General features: G+C 47.7%; 1 protein-coding gene across 1 annotated transcript in view; it reads right to left on the reverse strand.

Moving 5' to 3' along the window:
• SIAH3 (siah E3 ubiquitin protein ligase family member 3) overlaps positions 1–19,829 on the reverse strand; it is a gene marked incomplete at both ends in the record, with an annotated part of 49,256 nt that extends 29,427 nt beyond the window's left edge. The window contains one exon of the mRNA XM_082498586.1: positions 19,695–19,829. Coding sequence (XP_082354712.1) covers positions 19,695–19,829 — 135 coding nt within the window. The remainder of the gene's footprint in view (positions 1–19,694) is intronic.
• Between the last annotated feature and the right edge of the window lie 765 nt (positions 19,830–20,594).

The following is a 20,594-nucleotide window of genomic DNA, read 5'->3' on the forward strand; positions in this document are numbered from 1 at the left end:
CATTTCCTGCTCTCGGTGCTGAACATGCTGTGCCAAGCAGTTTGATGCGTGTCTATTAATAGTGGACCACTCTGCTATATTAAGGGGACAAAAAAGACAGGAGAAAAGTACAAGCCCTGCACTATCATCGGTTTCGCTGTGAATTTCAGTGATCAGAAAAATGCAGATTCGACCACTCGTAGGACAATTACCCTGTTGCTCTTCAGGGAGTTCGGTTTGCAGAACGGCCAAAGAGCAGGGATGAGCTTCAGAGCTGCTGCTGCCAGAGCTCTGTCACGCACCGCTCCTGCCCCAGGGTTGTCACCTGACCCATGGGGACACGACCATACCCATCCAAAGGGAAGGGACAAAAACCCGGTCCCCCTTTTTGGCGTTGAAACCACCTCCCATTCCACTCTCCATTCTCCAGTTCCGGTTCAGCGGTGGATAAAATCTCAAGGAAACGAGCACAATGCACTCCCCATTGTGAAACAGGGACGTACAACTCAGCTGTAATTTAGTTCTAAGCTAATTCTACCACAGAATTAATTCAATCAAAACTTCTCTCTTCCTCTTAAATAATCAGCAGAAGGTGTTTGCTGTAGGTGTCCCCTCCATGACCATCACCAGAAGAGGCTTATCTAGAAGGCAGCATCCCGTGGGCGATGCCCAGGCACTGCCCTCAGGGACAAACAGAAGGCATCTTGCATGAAATTTGCACTTTTGCCCCTGGAGACCCAACAGCATCTTCGTTTTTGTTTTGTTTGTTTGGTTGGTTTTTTTAATTGAGACAATGCAGCACAGATATTGAAAGTAACTTTCCTAATTTATTTTCTAGACTGTTGAGGCTGGCACAACAGCCCTGTCCGGAGCTGACGTCCTCACAAAGCTTCTGGTTCATGTACTTTGAGGTGTGATAGGGAATAGTGTCTGTCCTTCAACGGGCACCATTTCTGGACTGTAAATGCTATCAGCTTACATTTAGTTTTCTTTTTTTTTTTTGTAGCACTGTATTTCTGTTTGTTGTACGTGGCAGGTGCCTAAACTGATTATCTCTGAAAGCAGAGTAATTCATGCCTTTCTGGACTTCAAAATCTAATGTATTTTGATCAACTTCAAAAAAAGCCCCTTCTTTCTGCTGATAGGAGGTGTGAACCTGTAAGTGCCGAGCCCCTGAGACTTTCCCTGACTTCAGAAGAGGTTTCATCTCTTGTTCCTCAGAACGAACGCCTCCTTAATGAAAAGAGAGGAGACTGGGGCTTTCTCCTTTCTGCGTCGCAGACCTTGCTTTAACCTCAGAAAGACCTTGTTTTTTCCACCTCTACAACACAGGTAACAGTATTTATAAGCACACTGGGAGTTTCTACTTGAGGAACATTTTATGAAAACCTGGCTATGTGCCAAAGACAAGCACGATATTTTCCAGGCCAATGAGCCATGGCCTCTCTACCACAGGGAAAAAAAAAAAGTACAAGAAGACCCAGTCCCCTGAAACAGGAGTCTCAATATTTAATTAGAAGTGGGGCATTGAGGCATCATAACACTACTAGGCTGGTACCCCCAAGGCTGAGGGAGCAGAAGGCCTGATCTCCCTGATGAGGGATGACCAGGGCTGCTTCAGGAGCCCGCAGGAGCAGATACTTTGCAGGGAGAGTGCTCTCTGACCACTCCTGGATGGGGAAACCAGCTGGATGGGTCAGGATGTGACTGGGGGAAAAGTAAAGGAGCAACCTGGCAAAATGAGGCAGGGGGAGGATGCTGCAGCTACTGGGGGAAAGCAGTGGAGAGAGCTGGGACTCTGCTGCGGGGGGTAAGCGGCGTGTGCAGACGTCGCTGGCTTTTACAGGCTGCTGAACCACCAGTCGGTGGTTTTTCAAGCTGGGGTGACTTTCACGAAGCCTCAGAGGGCAAGAAGTGCTGATCCAGCAGCTGAGATGAGCTGCAACTGCACCTGCGGGAGCTGGGAGAGAGAGGAGCACAGGGGAAAGCCACGGTGGAGGGAACAGGCTGATGTGGTGAGTGCTGAGGGAATGTAAAGCTATCGCAAAAGTATCCCAAGGAAGCAGAGACTCTCCAAGATGATACAAACTTCTATTGTCAGTCAGCTGTAATTGATTTTTCTGGGGTTATTCCATTGCGTTTCCCCCTGCCCCCTAGCAAAGGTTTCTTTGGTTTTTACAACATATGCAGTATTTCTGTGGGGATATCAAAGTTATCCCAAGCAGGAGGGAGGGGATACTTAATTTTCAGGCTTTTGTGTGGGATCTCAAGTTGCTGCTATTTTGTGAACATTCAGGAAAATGAAAACACTGAACATCCCCTTCCCAGATTCCCCAAAGCCTTTCTTTCAGGGAAAATCAGTAATCAAATATAGCTGTTTTTTCTGCTGACAGTGCCATTTCTAAAAATATCATATTTTGCTCATAGACATGTGATCTCTATCAATGAAAGTCATTGTGTCCGAACTAGAGGTCTTTCTAAAAGACATCAGGGAGCTCAAGTTATGGACTTAAGCTCCTGAGAAAGGATCTTGGCTTTGGATTTAGGCAGCTGGCCTGGTTATGTTACCATAAGAGCCTCTTCAGGCTTTAAAGGATGTGAAATTATTCCTGGGAGGCAAGAAAATTTCACTTTACCCTCATCAAAGCTTCACCCTGTGTTATGTCAGTGGAGTTTCAAAACAGAATCCCTCCTTTTGCCTGCCCCTTCTGCCAGCTTCACAGGCTCCATCCAGATGCTTGTCCTCAGTGATGGATGAACATGCTGTGAGTACACAAAGTCAATGACGAGCAGTGGAAGATCCTCAGCCTTGCAACTTGTGCTTCATTTAGGCCAAAGAAGACACAAACGTGATGCACTGTTGTTCCTGGGGTTGGTGGCTAAGAGGCAGATCAGCAGTCCCAGGGGATGGTGGTATGACTCTTGTGTGAGGGACCAGCACTGCACTTCCCACGAGGACTATACCCCTGAGCACGATGCAGAAACAGAGGGGCCATTTAACTTTTGCGATTCCCATCTTGTCCAGGAAGCTACAGCAGAAGGAACCCTTGAAGGACCACAGTGTTAGTAGGTCCTCACAGATGTAAATACCCTTCCCAGTTAATATTTGTTCATGTGTACATATCACTTAACCCAGATCTGATGCACAGAAATGTGTTGTTCATGGCAACAGTCTCCTCTCCTTTGGTCATAACAGGCCAGGAATTTTATGAAAGTCTTTGTTACCTGCTGTGTCTACAGAAGGGTTGATTTATGGTTCACTTAATTAATGTTGTTCTATTGCATATTGATTTTCTGTGTGGTTAATAGTTGAACTTTAAAATGATGTGAAGGCCATAACTACATTAAGCCTGTATGAACAGCAAAACTCCCCGACATAATAAAGCAAAAGATTGTTGCTGACCTGCAGCTGGTGCGTGCTCTCTCTGAGAACCTGCTTAAGCATCATAGTTAACACATTCTCCGAAATAATTTTTCTCAGAGGTGAGCTCATAAGCAAGCTAATTAAATACCAAATTGGTTATTGCATGTGCATTTACTGGGCATGAAAATGTGATGTAGCTCTGACATTTCCCTCTGTAAATATGTTTTAAATAAGTCGTTGGTAGTTAATTACCATACTGTAAAATTAAGGCAAATAGATGTGTTTTGGATGCTATAAGGCAGCTGTTTTATGGTAATTAAATCACATCAGTGGATTATACTTAGATAAAAATTCTGGAAAATCAGGAGCATCACATTATGGTATGGCATTTATTGCTTCCCCAGGCATAGCTTCTGGGCTGGAGGAGGCACAGAGGATATGTCCACATTAGCGACGAGGGCAGCACAGAGCAGGAAGGAGGGGGCTGATTTGCACCAAGCTGTTATATTTGGAGGATGACCTGTCCACACCCCCTGTTTCCTGGACATGAAGGAAGGTGGCCCACACTGGAGACATTCAAAACCCACCTGGATGCCATCCTGTGCAACCTGCTGTAGCTGACCCTGCTCCCGCAGGGGGGGTTGGAATAGATGATCCCCAGAGGTCCCTTCCAACCCTGACCATTCTGTGATTCTATGAAGTTTGGGGCAGCTGCCAATGCTGTGCGTACACCACAGGTTCCTTCCCACCAGGGTAGCACCTACGCATGAGCTGCAGGGCACAGCTGCAGGTTTGGGACCTCGGGGGTCACTGCACCCCTGCCGCTCTTGTTCGGAGAAGTATTTACAGCCTTGAACACATGCATTTCTCCCCTTCTTCATCTTTGGGACTGGGTTTGAGCGGCAAGCCCACCAGAAAGACAAGCTTCCTGCTCTTGCTCCTCTCTTTTCTTTGAAACTAAAGCAGCTGCCCAGGGTTGATGGGATTTGCACCTTTTTGGGGATTTGGCTGTGACACTGTTGCATCCGAGATGCAATTCAGTGAGTCCCATAGACTAGTCAGCACATGAGCAGCCTCAGCCTTATCTCACACACTGGAAGTGAAGATAATACATGAAAAAAATCATTTGGGACTGTGACAGCCTCAGTACTCATTTCCTATGGTGACAGGTATCTGGAAAATGAAGTTCCCTGACAGGACAAAGGAAGACCTTGCCTTTGACCACATAGTACATGTACATCTACTGTTGCCTGATATGCCCCTCCATTCTTGTTTTACCCTGTCTAAAGGTGCTACAAAGTACCCCTTGAATTTTCTGCCAGCTAAGAACCTCCTGAAGGTCACTCAGCAGACAAGTTCTTTTATTTGCCATGTGACATTAGGACACTTTCTACAAGAATTAAACCCCCACCCCTCCCCTGACATTAAAGCCCAGAGACCAGCTGGCTGTACTGCAGACACTGTGATTTCTGTCTCTACTGCAGCACTGGGAACTCACCATGTTCAGGACAGAAAGAGGCACAGTCTGATCACTGTTATGCACGGGGAACCACCAATAAAGCTCAAAGTGGTGGAGAGCATTCCTGCTTATCAGTGAAGATAAGGCAGGTGAATTCTCCTTCCCCCCCCCCCCCCCCCATTTTTTTTTTTAATTGGGTTATTGGTGTGGCGAAGCCTAGATAAATTGCAGTTGACCTCCCAAGGACTTTGCCTTTGCTAGGGAAAAGCACAGAGGTTGCTGCACTGACACACACCTTACAAAACACTACCTTCAACCTTGACCTAGGTGGCTGAATTTTGCTTTGGTGGGAAGCTGAAAGTAAAAGGCGCCAACTTTGCTGCCTTTGTTAGGGAAAAAGTCAAGAGGTTGGGGCAGATCTGCCTCAGAACCCCAGTGACGAGGGAGGTTGCACATGCCTTGTGGTGTCTACCTCAGACCATCGTTTTCTCTCCACCTCTGCCTCCTCCCACGGTCCCACATGGAGGGGACATCCTCCACTTCCCTCCTGAAGGCAGGCGGGGACGGCGTGCTGCGTAATGCTGGAGCGGCATGATTGCTTCATTCCCTCTCAGTGGTGGCTGCATATTAACTGTGGATTAATGAGACCTCTAAGTATTACTTAATGCTCCTGGAATGCTTTATATTTTCTACTTACAGTGTAATCATCATTAAGGGATTACGGTAAAAAAATTATAAACTTAGGTGGCTACAATTAAGCTTCAGCATCCTCATTTTGCATCTTAGATATTTACAGCCCGACTGTGAGATTGGAAGAGCATATCCCTCCAGTGCCATTGACCCCAAAAGGATTGGCGTATTCACAGTATGGCAACAGGGCGGGTTTTGCAGATGGGTCCCTCACACACATACAGCAGCTTAAGCTACAGCAGGAGACTTGACTATTTTGGCCTCCATCCAAAACCACCGAACTGGCGTTCAGAGAACATTGTCCCCCACCTCATTTACAGACAGAGAAACCAGAGACGTAGATGCCTGCAGACCATCCCCGCTAGCTGATGGACCACTGCAGCCCGGGGATGCGCCCGTCAGGTTTGGAGGCAGATAAGTCCCGACACCTCGGCAGGACGCCGCAGTGAACAGATCCTGTCTCCTGCAGGGATTATTAGTTCGGGCACAGCACCCGCCTAACGCAGCTATTTAGCTGCTCGGCTCAGACTGGCTCGTATCCAGCCTCTGCCGCGTCCCCGCTCCATCCTTTCTCGCACCCCAGCTTCTGGGGCAAGCGGGGCAGGAGACAGGCAGCCTGCCGGTGATCTCAAGGTTTTGTTTGTACCTGGAGGAGAAAAGCTGTTTTGGGTACAGAGGTAAGCACAGCAAACTCTCGGTCACTGTTAGCTGTAGCCTGGGCTCAGAACATTGGGTCAGTCATCACTGAAAGCTCTCCAGGGAGCTCAGCCTAATTTTCCCCATGAACCCAGGGACAGATGCTTGCTGGGAAAGTCCGGTGATACCCACCAAGAGGTAAGATTGTTCACCAACACAGAAACAAATCATCCCCAAAACTGGGCATAGGCTGCTGGACTTCTCAACTGCAGAGGGCTAGACTAGATTCTCGCTCGTCTTTCAACGCTCAGCTATTTGCAGACACCAGGTGGCACAGGTCTTACTGAGTGCCTGAGCTGTAATTATGGGTCAGCCAGGACTACATCTGGCTGCAACCCGCCGCGTGATTGCCTGTGGAGAGCATCAAGGCCCTTTTTCATGAAAAACAACTCAGAAGCTACTTGATCTGAAAGTTTCTTCTGTGTTGTAAAAGTCAAGAGGCAAAAGTTACTGTTACAGAAAATGCTAAAAGGCTGCTTTCGGCATCAATTAATTTTCCCTATGAGTGAGTAAAGAAAAGGTCTTTCCTTCCCTAACATCTGCTTCATCAGACTGAGTTCTCTTTCTATAGGCTGTTGATTGGCCTCTGGCAAATTAAAGTTGCTTTAGTTAAAGCAGCGAATAGGCAAAATACCCAGACGCAGCCTGGATTTATCTGTGAACTGGGATGTTGTTTTCTAATCACTGGCTTATTATTAAAAAATCATTAAAAGCTTAAAAATTATTAAGAGATACCTCACCAGTAAGCTCGTATTTAGCTGCAGCACTAAATTATCTCCAGTTGCCTTGTGAAGCTCCTGGAGATTAAGCTGGCTTCAGATCTGTTTTCTGATAGTGCCTTCATCTTTTACCAACAGCCTGAAAGAAAATTCAGTCTTTATAATCAGTTATTTACAAACCAGTGGTTATATTTGTGCAACCTTGCATGACCTTAACAGTTTTTAGTCTCTTTTGTGAAATATTTTCTGTGGCAGAAGAAACCCAGCAAAAGTTTGGCTTTATTTTTAAAGCTGTATTATTTCCCATATGATTTAGACCCTTGAGATTCCAGGCAGGAATTGTAATTGGACGAAAGATTCCAATTTGGCTGTAAGGGGGAAACCAGATGAAGCGATGATGAATTACTGCAAGCATTTGTGTCTTTTTTTCTCCACACTTTAAAACCTTGAGCTGGGCATAGCCTGTAAACACACCGTTATTTGTAAGGAACATGCTCCTGCTGCATTGCTGCCTTCTTTGAGTTTGTGTTCTGCTGAGGTTGGCATGTGGCTGTGGAAATCATGTCTTTGCACCCACTCCCAAAAGCACAGGTTATGAGATGTCTGAACCTGTGTACATGTCTTGAGGCAAATATTTATATGGGAGACTGCTTGACTCAACAGTGGTAAAGAGGTCCCCACAAAACATTTGCCAGAACAATGGCGGAGAGGAAACTAAATGAGCCAGACATGCCTCTTGACCACGTTGCATCCATTTTGTAGGAATACGAGGAGAGAAAATGAAACGCGAACATTACCCCCAAGCCAACAAAGCTTAAACACCAACATAACATTTTTCAAGGACCGATGCCTCAGGCTCCCGTCAGATATCTTCTGGTGAAGCTTGCTACGGTGGCCTACGACATTCCTGATCCCGGTACCTGCATGGCCACTGCTGGGAGTCACATTCCCACAGCCAAGGCAACAAAGGGGAACATGTGCCTGTGTTTCAGCTGCCTCTTCAGTCTGACATACTAATGCAAACTCTTTTAATAAACCCACCAAGGCCAGTGAAATGGGATGTGGCATGAGGACCAAGCGTTATCTCCCCCTCTGCTGCCCCTGCGTGAGGGCAATGACAGCTTTTAGGGGACCAACAAAGTCACATGGGATGGTAATATTTTAAGGTGCTTCCCAAAAATACAGGTCACCTGCAGACTTCCATACTGCAAACCATGAGTTGGCCTAAAAAGGCTGGGTAAATCAGCATTTCCTCACCTCTAGTGATGCTATCTCATCCTAAGTCACCCAAATCTGTGTAGCACCTCTGGTTTTCACTGCTTGAAGATAAACAGAAACAAACTGCATCGAGCCTGGAATCAGACCCAGAGCCCAGGCAGGGAACAGAAACAACACTACCTAAGTAGCCTCTCTGCTTTGTACCTCTTTGCACAGCTAATTAACACAGCTCACACGCCAAAAAGCGGGTCTGAAGCATTAGGGATCCTGCCTTAGGGGGAAAGCAATCATGAAGCCGTTAATTGAATAAACCCAGGGAAAGTTTGTTCTGCTGGCAGCCACCCCATAAGGAGAACGAAAGGCAGATTTGTCAGAGTGGATTATTTGCTCCACGTGACTTGCTCCACGTTGTTTGCTCCACTCAGCGCTCTTTAGGAATATGTTTACCTTTGTGCCGTGGTGCAAAGTCTTTTCCAATAGATGCTGAACAATCTGTCCTTTGCCCTTCAGAGTTTATTTTGTGTTGCTTGTAATTATCAATGAGGGTGCTTATCCCAAAGCATATTTTGAAGTATGTCTTGCTCGCTTTGGCCATCCCTCATCTGCCACAGTGACTTCCTTTCCAACCCAGACTGATTTCATTAGCTGGCAATGTCCATGGGCTTTGGACTACCATAAGGATTTGCATTTCTGATGAGTTTAAATTACCAGATATTCGTGTAACTGGTATAGCTCCATGCTTTTTCACTGGTGTCCGTCTCCTGTGCTGATCCTTGGATTCCTGAGAGTGTCTGTCTGCCTTCTTCACTCTTTTCAGATACATCTTTCAGATATGACTTTGGCTTGGTCATTGTTGATGCAAACATTCAATGATTGCTCTTGAGACCCTTATACTGCTGCCACCCCTCCTTGCACACCAAGCTCTGTTTTTATGTAGGATTGCACGGTCAGAACAATTCAAGGGAGAAAGAATCTCTGAGCATTGTGTTGTCCAGCCCCTGCTCAAAGGACAGTCAACTGCAAAGGCAGGTCAGGTTGCTTAGGGTCCCATCAAGTTTTCAAAATCTCCAGGGATGCAGGTGGCAGAGCGTCTCTAGGCAGCCTGTGCTAGTGCCTCATGACTCCCATGAGAAGGACTTTTTGCCTCATATCTAGTCAAAATATCCCTTGTTTCAGCTTATGGCTGGTCCTTGTTATTTTTCTGGTGCGCATCTCTGGGAAGAGTCTGGCTCTGTTTTCTCTATATAGTCCCATTCGTTAATTGTAGGAAGCAATTCCCTTCTCTTCTGCAGGCTGAGCAAGCACAGCCTTCTGCCTCTCCTCTTCTGCCTCTCTGCTTCTGTCTCCTGACCAGCTTGGTGCCCCTCACTGGGCTTGCTCCTCTGTGTCAATGCCTTTTTTGGGGTGGGGAGCCCCAAACAGGACTCGATCCTCTGGATGTGGTCTTGCAAGTGCCGAGCAGAGGGTAATAATGATTCACCTGAACCAGCCAGCTACACTCCTGCTCACAAAGCCCAGGATGAGGTTGCCCTTTGCCACAGGGGCACATTGCTGGCTCACTTTCAGGTTGTCCACCAGAACCCCCAAGGCCTTTTTTGCAAAGCTTCGTGCTATCCGCTCAGCCTCCAGACTGCACCCCACTGCATGGGGTTATTCTGTCCCTGATACATGACCCTACATTTATCTTTGTCCCTCTGTCTTGCCTGGCAATGGTGGCAGCATCCATGGTCTAATCACTTGTGTTGCCTGAAGGTCTCTGTTCTCAATTAGTCCAAAAAGTTATTCCCTACTTTTCTCTTGATGGGAAGTTCCTTCTAGTAGAAATAAATTGAAAGCTCTCACCCTGCAGTTATGTTCCCAGACCTTTTTTTCTGGATCTGAAATCTCCCTCAAAATTTGCTTTTGGGGAGTGACAAGAAGATTGTCTTACCTGAACCTGTGTAAAATAGTAGTGAATATAATACTTGGTGTTACTGTGCCCAAACTTTCTGGATTCATCTTAAGGAAACAGTTATCCTGATTGGGTTTTCTTTTGCATAAGTCAGAGGACGGTTGGATATGGGTGGGGTACATTTCATCTAACTTCAGCTAGATAAAAATGCTGTACCCATCCCAAGCTAGTCTTCTGGCTTCCTTGATTGTCAGTGGCCAGAAAGACACTATTCCTTTGAGGACAATTTGTCTCACCGATCCTAGACTGCAAAAGCTGTTGCATCTCAGAGATGTCCTCAGCTCTCAGGAAGTATGAGTAGGGCCCTCGCAGTGCTGCCCCACAGGCAAAGCCTGGCCCCACTGGTCTGTAAGGTGCATTTTCATACCATGGGGATCCAACCAGCAGAGATAACGCATCCCTGCGGGCAACCAAGTATCCTCATCTGAGCAGATATTGCAATGCAGCAGCGAGACATCCAGGCTCACTTCCCTATTAAAGAAGATGTCATCAATCCACCCTGCACTCTTCCAAAGAGATGGATAAGTTTGCTGGACTCCAGCAGGTTTTTCATATCATCTTTTGCTGAATCAATTTTGATAATATTTAGAATAAATACAAAGGGTCTGATCCTGCAAAGCAGACATATTTTTGAATCTGTGCACATGCTTGACAGTGAACCCCAGAGTGGCCTTGCCGAGTTTGAGGCACTACCATGATATGCAGTTGAATGCACACGTGTTGGTGGGAGAGGGCTTGCCAAGCTACACCCTCTGACACCGCATGTGCCGCCATCCTGCCATCTCCATTCCAACCTCTCGTTTCCGCAAAGCCTGAAGGTGACCTTAACCATCCCCTTACCCCAGCTGCCCAACGTAATCCTTGTGTGGTGGTTATTTACTCCATTTTCACACTTATTACTTTGCTTATTTTCCACATGGCAGTCCCTAAGAGTGGAAGAACATTTTCATCCTCTGCTGATGTGGTTTTCTGCTCCATAGCAGCCACCTCCTTGCTCATCTATAGTGTTTGTTTTCTGCACAAGGGAATGTTACTGATTTCATCTTTTTTCTGTCTCATTTATGCTCCATTTCTCTGTTTCTCTTTCCATTTCAGCTGGCACTTGATGTGAGAGAGCGTGTGATCTTGTGCTTAAGGTATTCACAAAGACCCGTGTCTCTTCCCCACCACACATTTCCCAGGGGTTGATGGGCAATATGCCAACCACTCTGTAGCTTAATATTTCCATGCGTAAAATACCGGTAACAGCACTAAAGCTGTGCAGATGATTTATTTTTTACTGAGGAGGCCATTCTGGAAGGAAAAGGGATTTCAGTTTGGATCAGCTCAGAACAAAATTTCTCTAAAAGAAAAGACTAGAACCGAAAGCACTACATCTGGTATGGAAGTAACTGATTAATTCCTTTCCAAAGTTGTTTCAAACATTTCCACCTTTTAAAAAAAGTACAACAAAATAAATACACAAAGTACTTGGAGGTCTCTGCCATTTTCCTCCAGCGATGCTTTCATGTTGTTGCTGAGACTAAAGGGGACAGCTAAAGATAAATCCATTAATGTTATATAAGGTGCTCAGAAATGCCTCTAAATAAATAAAAGTGCTTCAAATTGTACACTGCGTATGTGTCAGGCAATTCATCAGCAGTGCCAGGACGCTCTTCCTTCTTTGGAGGAGAACGCTGCTGGAGAGCTGAGCAGGAGTATTTCAGGTGACGGTTAGCATCAGGTCACCCAGAGTAATTCTCAGGAAATGTCCACGCATGGCTGAAATTTTGCCATTCAGCACAGCCCTCAATAATCCCTGGGGGTAAGAGCTTCGTGGGAGGTTGGGAAAACCAGCTGAGGCCACTGCTCTGCCCAGCTGCTTGCTCCTGCAGCACGGAAGCAGAGGGGACGTGTGCCTACTCCAGCAGTGTACACACCAGACCACCGGTTTAAATCCCCACTGAAAGTGGATTTGCACTGCCACGCTGAAGCAGAGGGAAGATATTCTCTTTTGCCAGCGCTGGTGAATGGATCGTGATCAGGGCTCACTGTGCTGGGTGGACAGCAGGCGGATGTAGCACCTCCAGCCGGACCTGCTCAAACCCTGATCTGATGCCCGATGGCAATAAGGATTTGCAGTCACGTAAGGCACTTGACTTCCTCACCAGCTGCACCATCAAATGGTGACAGCAACGTTTTGCTGCTTTTTGTAGCTCTCCTCATCTTGCTGACAATCATTTTAAAGTGGAACTTCATCTGTCAATAGGTAAATTGGTGGCACCGAACAAGCTGAGGATTGAATGATTGTGATTTTTTCTAAAGGAGCTTAGACGAAAATAAGAGATCCAAAGTTGCAAGTGAAATTAGCGATGCTTTCCTTTCAGCGGGAGTGAAAAAAGGCCAAAATTAGGTTATTGAATGACAGGTGAGGAGAATCTTCTGCTTTAAGACTTTGGTTTAGTGTGGAATGGGCATGATGAGGAGGAACAATAGCACAGAAGAAAAGGTACTTAATGAAAAGAGACGAGCTATGGAAAGAAAGAAAAATATCGCAGCCTGATAAGGCGTTAAATGTCTCAACATCCGTGCTTTTCATTTCCAAATACAGCACATGCATACAGAGGTGGGCTGGGAAGTTGCTGCCATTTTCAGCCATTTTCAGAGTAGAGAGTTCATGCCCAGTGTCTCCAGGCTCTATCAGAAGCTAGACCCAGATCAGCTGAATGTGGTGACCCAGCTCTGCTCATCCCTGTTGTAAAAATCACACCAAAAGCAGGACCAGCACATTACCTAAATCTCATTCAGCTCTCCAAAGGAATTATCTCCTTTTTGGTGGCTCGTGTGCTTCCTGGCACCCACCTCCAGCAGCTTCAAGGAGGATTCACGGCTCTGCACCATGCTGCGCCATGCTGTGCCATGTGTGCCGGTGCCAATACCACTGAGAGGTGCTGAGGGCAGCACTTCATGGTCATCGTTCCCATGGTCATTGCTCCCACCATGCCAGGCGGGCAGCAGCCCTCATCACTCCAGCCTCATGCAGCCATAAGAGCATGGCTGTGTCCTCCCACGCTCCCCACTGCCTCGCTCAGTTCCTGGGTAAAGATTGTCCTCCTTCCCACCACCCTGTGAAATTATTGCAAGATTCACAGTTTTTCGCTCTTCTGCACCAAGCTGAGAGACATTGATTGCCTGTTGTGATGGGAAGGCTTTGAGGGTGCCAGGGGGGACCCAAAGTCTCATGTCTGAGCCAGGCAGAACAAGGATTATGGTCTTTCTAGGGTGTAGAAAGCACGGAAGCCCCAGGGAGACAGAGCGCAGCCACCACAGCTCCTTTCCCTCGCTTTACTGGAGCTCTCAGGATCTGCTGTGCTTCCTTTAAACTCGATTTTTTTTTTATTACTTAAGAACCTCCGATTGTCTCTGAGGAAAAAAGGAAGTTTCTAAGTGCTCCCCAGCTAAGTGTGCTGGGAGGTCTTTGATACTGGGACAGCATCTTAATGATTAAACAAGAATTTATACTCTCTGCATACTCTGTAAATTCTGACTTGGAGGCAAAATTCACGATGCTTGGGAACCTGCCCTGGGACTTTTTAACACCTGAGCCTTGCAGAACCCTATTCAGTGCTTGGCTTCTCTACTGGGACAATCAGCAAGGTGTGCTAATTAATGCCAGTTGTGGGAATGTCTGGGGGTGACTTACATCTGCTGAGAAGCAGACTGAGACCTCACCACTCATTTCATGTAGTCAAGGCTAATACTAAAACATCCCTCTTTCCTCCACACCCCATGTGTTAGCCACAGCAACTGCTTTGGAAAAGCATTTCTCCTGAGGGAGGTATATCTGGGCCATTTTTGGCTAACCCAGAGGGCTGCACTGAGAAATTCTTGATATCCTGAGCCGTATCAGAGTGGGAGGATTACAAAGTGATATTGTGGTGGTGTCTGATGGCTACTCCTCACCCTGCTGTCAAACAGCCTGTTGAGGGGAGACGCATTTCTCTAATATAATAATGGCACTGTCTCCCATTGGTAACATCTGACTTGAAATGTCCTGTGACCAGGTTGGGTTTATTATTAAAATTCACCCTCAAAATCAAACGTGGGTAGGAAAGGACTTGATGCTTACCCACACTATCCCACCTCTGGAGTTGTAACATGACAGGCAGTGCCAGTTAACAGCAGTAATTTAATTTTCCGCAGTGGTTTTGGGGCAGGAGGAGGGGGAGAAGGAAGCCAGAGCACATTATCTCAGAAACTTCTGAGACAGCAGCTCTTCTCCTCCCTCTCCCTCTGCCGAGGAGACGATGTAATTGTTATTCTGGGAGACCTCACTGAAGCTCGGAGCTGCCCTGCTTTGCAGCACGCTTGGAGCAAAGCCCATGCCACCCTGCTCGCCCATGCCATGGTGCCGTGGGTTGTGCCGGTGTGTGGGTCTGTGGGCTCAAGGTTATGGGTTATGGGAGAAGAGAGCTCCTGGGGCCAGACAGCAGCAGTGGCGGGTGGAGACCCCCCTCGGGGAGAGCTGCTGGAGTGTACTCTGCCTCCCCTCCACCGAGCATCATTACGGTCGCGTCTGCCACCGGTTGTGGATGCACAGACGAAGGCTCCCAGGGTGCTCGCGGTCAGCTTGGTTTCCAGTTTTGCCCACTGAAAACTTCAAGCAGAGGTAGGGCTGAAGGAGGGGGCAGCAAAGCAGCACTGCTTGCTGCCGCCCGCATCCCTATAAAAGGATTTGAAAGGCTGCAGAGCCCGGTGGTCACACAGCCCTGTCCCGCGGCTGGGATGGGACCCAGGCGCCTTGGCAGGAGCCCGGGTTTGCAGGCAGTGGGGGGTTTTGTAGCCCCCTTCTCACGATCCTGCTGGACATTGGGGCCAAACACCACTTGGGCTCCCCAAAGCACAGCCCTGCATGGGAGATTTGAGGGTGTCTGGGCCGAGACGGAGGCGGAGGATATCTGGGGGTTGTTAGCAGCAGGTTTCAGAGTCCCTCTCCTCCCTTGCACCAAATAAAGAAATAAATCTCACGGGGGTAGAATGCACCGTAGCACTTTAATCCTGCTGGGGATAAAGTGGATTACAATGCTATTTGGCTGGCCGCTGCACGCAGAGCCAAACTGTTATAACAGGACTCAAATCCCTTCCCTAACTCAGAGCAGATTTGCTCCTTGCTTTAAAAAATAGCTAAAAGACAGCTTGGCCCCATAAACCACACTACGACCCTTTTCCAATAAAGGTTGAACTATTTACACCCTCCTTTAAATACGTTTCTTTTCATAATTCAGTGAGTTCCTTTAAGTCCTACAGAACTGGAGAAAAGTGGTTTTTACAAGAACATTGTAAACACACTTTTTTTACTCTTTACAAGAACATTTTTCACACTCTTCAAAGAGTTAAAGTGGCATGTAAAAAGCCAGTAACTCCTTGAAGGAAGAGGATCTGCTTCACCTGGCTGTACGCAGCGCCTGGCGAAGCATCGGCGCCTGGCTGAGCTGTGATTGCCCTGCAGTCCCCTGCTGCGTACGGCTGGTTTTTGGGGAAGGGACCGACGCCAGCTAAGGAGCGAGGACGCAGCTGCCCACCTTCGCCTTCTCCCCAGCGTGCAATTAGCAGTGCTGGGGAGAATTGCTATTAACAGGGGGAAAATGCAGAGGAATTCACTGAGCTTCATCTCCACCGGGATCAGCAAGCCCTGCGCGTTCCTTCCACGCACAGGGAGCACCTTAAAACTTTCCCTGCCCGCTGGGGCCTGCAGCCAGCAGAATAAGCAGTGCTCCTCTAATTAATATGGCCTTGGAGGGAACAGCCACTTTTCTGGGGAGCTCCATTGCCTGGATGTGCCTCTCCAAAGGGAGACGTCAGGGTGACTGTATGCTTGAAGGAAGACAGGTTACAAGGTAATGCATATAATATGATCGAGAGTGAAGGTGACCTATAGAAGTGTGGTAAATATGTGGTTTTCTCTGCTTGGCAAGTGAATTTTGATCCCAGTGTAGCGCTGCATCGTAAGGTGCTGCTGCCATGCTGGGGAAAGCTTGTGGGAGTATAAAGAGCAGAAAGCGGCAAGAAGGACAAAGAGGCTCCAAAACAACCCCCCCACCCTATTCATAACCCTGCCAAACCGACGACACGGAGGGGGACAATTGCAAAATTGTCTTTGCTTGTTTAGAGATGCCTGTGTCACAGCCTGTTGTGCCCAGGGAAAATAGCAGCAGATCAATAGAGGTGTCTGTGCTGACACTCTTACCGTCTTCTCCTTTAAGATACACTGAATCACTCATCAGCTTTCCCAGTTAATGAGCCTTTCAGTGGGAAGAAAGGCACGGGTTTCTTTCTAAGCGTGTGCTTCTCTGCCAATCTCCAGACCTCCCCTAAAGGAAGAGGTAAGTGATGAACTCTGGTCATGGTCAGAAGTCCGGACTGTGATTGCGGTGACAGCGTGCTGACATAACTTTGCTGGAGGCCCACCTTGGTCTAGCTATGGGTCTGTGACAGCAGAAGCTGGTTAAAACTTTTCCCTGGAGGGTACCTGGGCTCCCCTGCCCTCTGCCGCTCACTAAGTGCTTTATGCGATGCCAAATCTCTGACACACATACATGATCACCAGCCATGGTTCCTTGGGGTGGGCTGGGTCCCACCACCATCCCTGAGCACTCCCCTGGGTAGAAGGAGCGAGAATAGAGGTCCTGCTGCAATTTGACTTTAATGGAGTTATGCGTGTTGGCACTGATTGAGGACCTGACCTATGTGAGGGATGTCAATGTGCATAATCACACCAGAATGTGAAGTCTGTCATTTATCATTTGCACCAGTCAGCCAGGACCCCCCTCGCTCAGGTGCTGTGGAGATACGGAATGAAATAATCCCTTTGCAAAGAGCTTACAATTTTCGAGTAACATTTAAGCCTTGAAGGGAAGGGAGAGAAATTACATTGGTCCTAGCCCTTGTTTCCAACAGGCTTGTATTCATCGACCGCGAACCTTAATACAGTTTTCACTCCACTTGTCAATTGTTAAGATAGATTTGGGGGCTGTCAACAAAATGTTACAGTTGAAATGACCCAGACAGAAATAATAGACTATGAAATATCAAAGTAGTCATAATACTGTAAACCACCGTGGAGGACTACGTTTCGCCCTTTCATTTTTAATGGTACCTCAGATGTTGTTTGGCATATGGGACAGACTGGGGGGGATTTCTCTGTCCCAGCTTGAGAAGTGTCTGTGCCAGATTGCTGGAGGCAGCAACCACAACCTCCTTGTGCATCCCTGGGGGGAAAACGTGCACCCTGAGAAGCAGGTTCATCTGACTTGTCTTTGACACCAGTTTTTGGACAATGTGCCTTGCCAGATGCAGTTGACCACCCGTCCATCACCAGGCAAGAGCCAGTAGGGCGATGTGTCTCGCTTGGAGACAGTTGGCGTTGGTGCACGGGCTCCTACTGCTCACTGGTGCTGGAGGATGGGCACCAGTAGAGCCCTGCTGGGCACAAAGGGGTCCGACCCACTCATCTCTTCTGGGTCCTGGCACAAAGTGTTGGTGCATTCCTTACAGAGCTGGTGGGAAACCAAACTGAACACCTTGAGAGTGGATCAGTGCTAAAGCCTGCCATATTTACCCGGCTGGATGTGAGCTGGGTAACTCGGGAGCACCTTCGGTGTATTTCACTTCAGTCAGAAGGCTTTTTTCAGGGCAGAAAGGTTTCTTGTCAGCTTGTCCCATCTGCCCAGTGTCACAACAGGTGCATGTGGGATAACACTTCTCACTGTAATCCCTACCATGGGAGCAATTCCCACTGAGGTCAAGATGATTCTCACTGGGGCTTCACTGACATGTCAGACCTTTTCCTAGAGGTTCCCATTTGTTTCCAAGACCGTTTTGCACCCAGTGCCTACTTTCAAGAGCTGCCAAGACAGTACCGAGATTACTCATCTCTCTCAGGTTTATTGTCTGAGCAGTGAAGAGCTTGGCGAGATTTTAATACATGAAAATGCTCTATATGTTTAACAGAAAGGAAAAGAAGCATCAACTTTTTTTGGTACATTCAAGTTAAAACGCTGCAGCTCCTACAACAGCAAATCTGTAACTCGAGAGGATCTGAACTGATAAATTCAGGTCTAGTCCTAGATAGCAGTGGAGCAGTCAGTGGACACTCCTCTGTGCGCTTATGGGACCTCATCAGACAGTGCCACTAGCACTGAAATTGTATTGTGACCTTCAATAACCTTTTTTCTGCTAATTTTTTTTTTTTTAATAATTAAAATTATAGATGAAAGTAGCAGGAGACAGTCACATAAAAGGGGTCGAGCACAGAAGCATTCATTTACAAAATCTCCCCATGCACTTAGGAACGCAGCTATTTCTTTTATCCATTTGGATGGCCAGACCTTTTCACAGAATGACACAGCTGTGTGTTTTTTAAACAGCTTGTATCAGCGGAGAAGCGCGATGTCGGGAGAGCCGACCTTGCACCCGAGCAGTCCATCCCCTGGGAGCGCCTGCCCCAGCCGGCAACGCTCCCAGGGCTGAGCACAGCTTTGCGGGGAAATCCTCCCGGAGCTGGAGCCCTGCTAGAAACAACCTCTCCCTGCCTGATACTGGAAATATAACTGGTTTGTTTTTTTTTTTTTGAGGGGGGGGAGATGCTGCTCTGAAGAGGGATTTACCCCTTCAGCAGACCTCCCAGGACCCTGCGGCTGGGGAAAGATGCTCCCTGCAGCCCCTCCGAGTCCCTTGCAAGGACCCCAGCAGAGCCAGATATAAGTTTTCCTGAATTTATTTTATTTCTGAGCTTGTGTCGGGCTAGTGGAGCGGCATCGTAAGTCAGGTCCGCAAGGACTTTCCACAAAGCAGGAGTCACTTTGTTAAAGTTGGCCATTCACTACCGTGACAAAGTAATTAAAGCCTCCCAGTGGCTCTCTCCCCCTGCTGCTCCTTCTCTTCGTACAAACATCAGGGCTATGGCATAGACGGAGCTGTTGACACTTTGTCAGTGAAAATCCAGAACTGCGCAAGTAAGAGAAATGCTTTATGCGGACTATAAATAGTTTTGCATTAAGGCAAATGTATTCTCCCGCCTAAAATAGATTCACCTTGCAAACGGCTTAAGGACACTTCCAGCGCCAGAGCAATGCCTTCAGACTCCCCTCAGGAGACAGAAACAGCCTTTTTCCCCAAAAAAAGCAAACAAGACCAGCAGCCGGAGACCCCTGTGCTGATGTCCCCCCTCTCCCTGCTCCCCACCTCTGGGCAGCAGCCGGCTGTGCCTGGGAGACCACCCAGAGTCCTTCCACCAAAAAGGGACAATAATTCGTCCAACTAACTTTTCCACTAATTTTTTTTTCCCCAGGCGCTTTGCAACACGCGTGCTCATGACATGGGTGAAAGGGACGAGGAAACTTTGGGGAGGGGGGAGCAGCGACTTCCCACGATCGTTTGGAGCAGCGGGTTGCTTCTCCTTCGCTCCGAAGGGAACCGTGCAGGCAGACAATGCAAACATCCTCTCTGCCAGGGCTGCAATGTGTTAACAGCACTCTCCCCTCGCTGCCAGAGCATCATTTCATTCCCTGCAGAGAAACACCGGTGGCGGTGGGGGAAAGTCGAGAAGATGTCAGAAGAGAAAATATATTTTTAACTCACCTTTAGGCTGTGCGTTGGGTTGACGACGCAGACAAGTTGCCCGGCAGCTGAGAAAACCCTCTTTGCCTTGTAGTGCTGAAACCGCAGGTGAATAAGATCTAACACAGCCCCAAAGCACTGGGTGAAGAAAAGCATCACAACTTTTGGCGTTTGCTGCCGCCGCTGCCGCTGCTGCTGCCGTCGCCGCCGCTGCCGCCGCTGCTGCTGCTGCTGCTGCTGCTGCTGGCGGTGGGCAGGGGAAGCAGCGAAGGAGCTCCTGAGTCCTTGAGCCCGGGGAGGGAGCGGAGAGCAGTCGGCGAGAGCTGCGCTCCGGCACGGCTTAGCATGCCTTCATATTCATCATCAAAATAAGACGGGAAGAGGCTTGCAGCAGCGGGGCGGCCAATGGAAAGGACAGAAATGTTATCCTTGAGGTCCGGAGGCAGCCAATAACGGATGCCTCCCCTCCAGAAACTCCCTGATGAATTGAGCCTGGTGGAGAATGTATTATTGAACATTACCATACATCAGCACGTTGCATTTATCTTGTGATTACAGCCAGTCATACGTAAGGCTGTGGAGATATGCAGGCAAAATTGATTGCTTAACGTCTCCATTTATTAATTGCCTTAATTTAACAAGAGAGCGCTCGGATACCAAAGCTAAATGTAAGGCGTGGGGAAGAAACCCACCAGTGAAACTGTTAGAAAGTAGCAAAAATAGGTTAAGTAGACTATGTTTTACTGAGGGAGAAAAATCAAATATGCAAAGAGAGTTACAGTTCCTCTCAGGGGTTAAGCAGAAGTAAAGCTCGCTATATAAATAGATTCACGTCTGTGCGGGCTTTGATTTGGATTTTCACCGCTCCAAAGTTTTCTGAATTTTGTATTTATTCTGCTACTTCACAAGGGTCCCAGCACG

Source organism: Vanellus vanellus, assembly GCF_965231255.1.
Source record: "Vanellus vanellus genome assembly, chromosome: 1".
In the NCBI taxonomy this organism is placed as follows: domain Eukaryota; kingdom Metazoa; phylum Chordata; class Aves; order Charadriiformes; family Charadriidae; genus Vanellus; species Vanellus vanellus.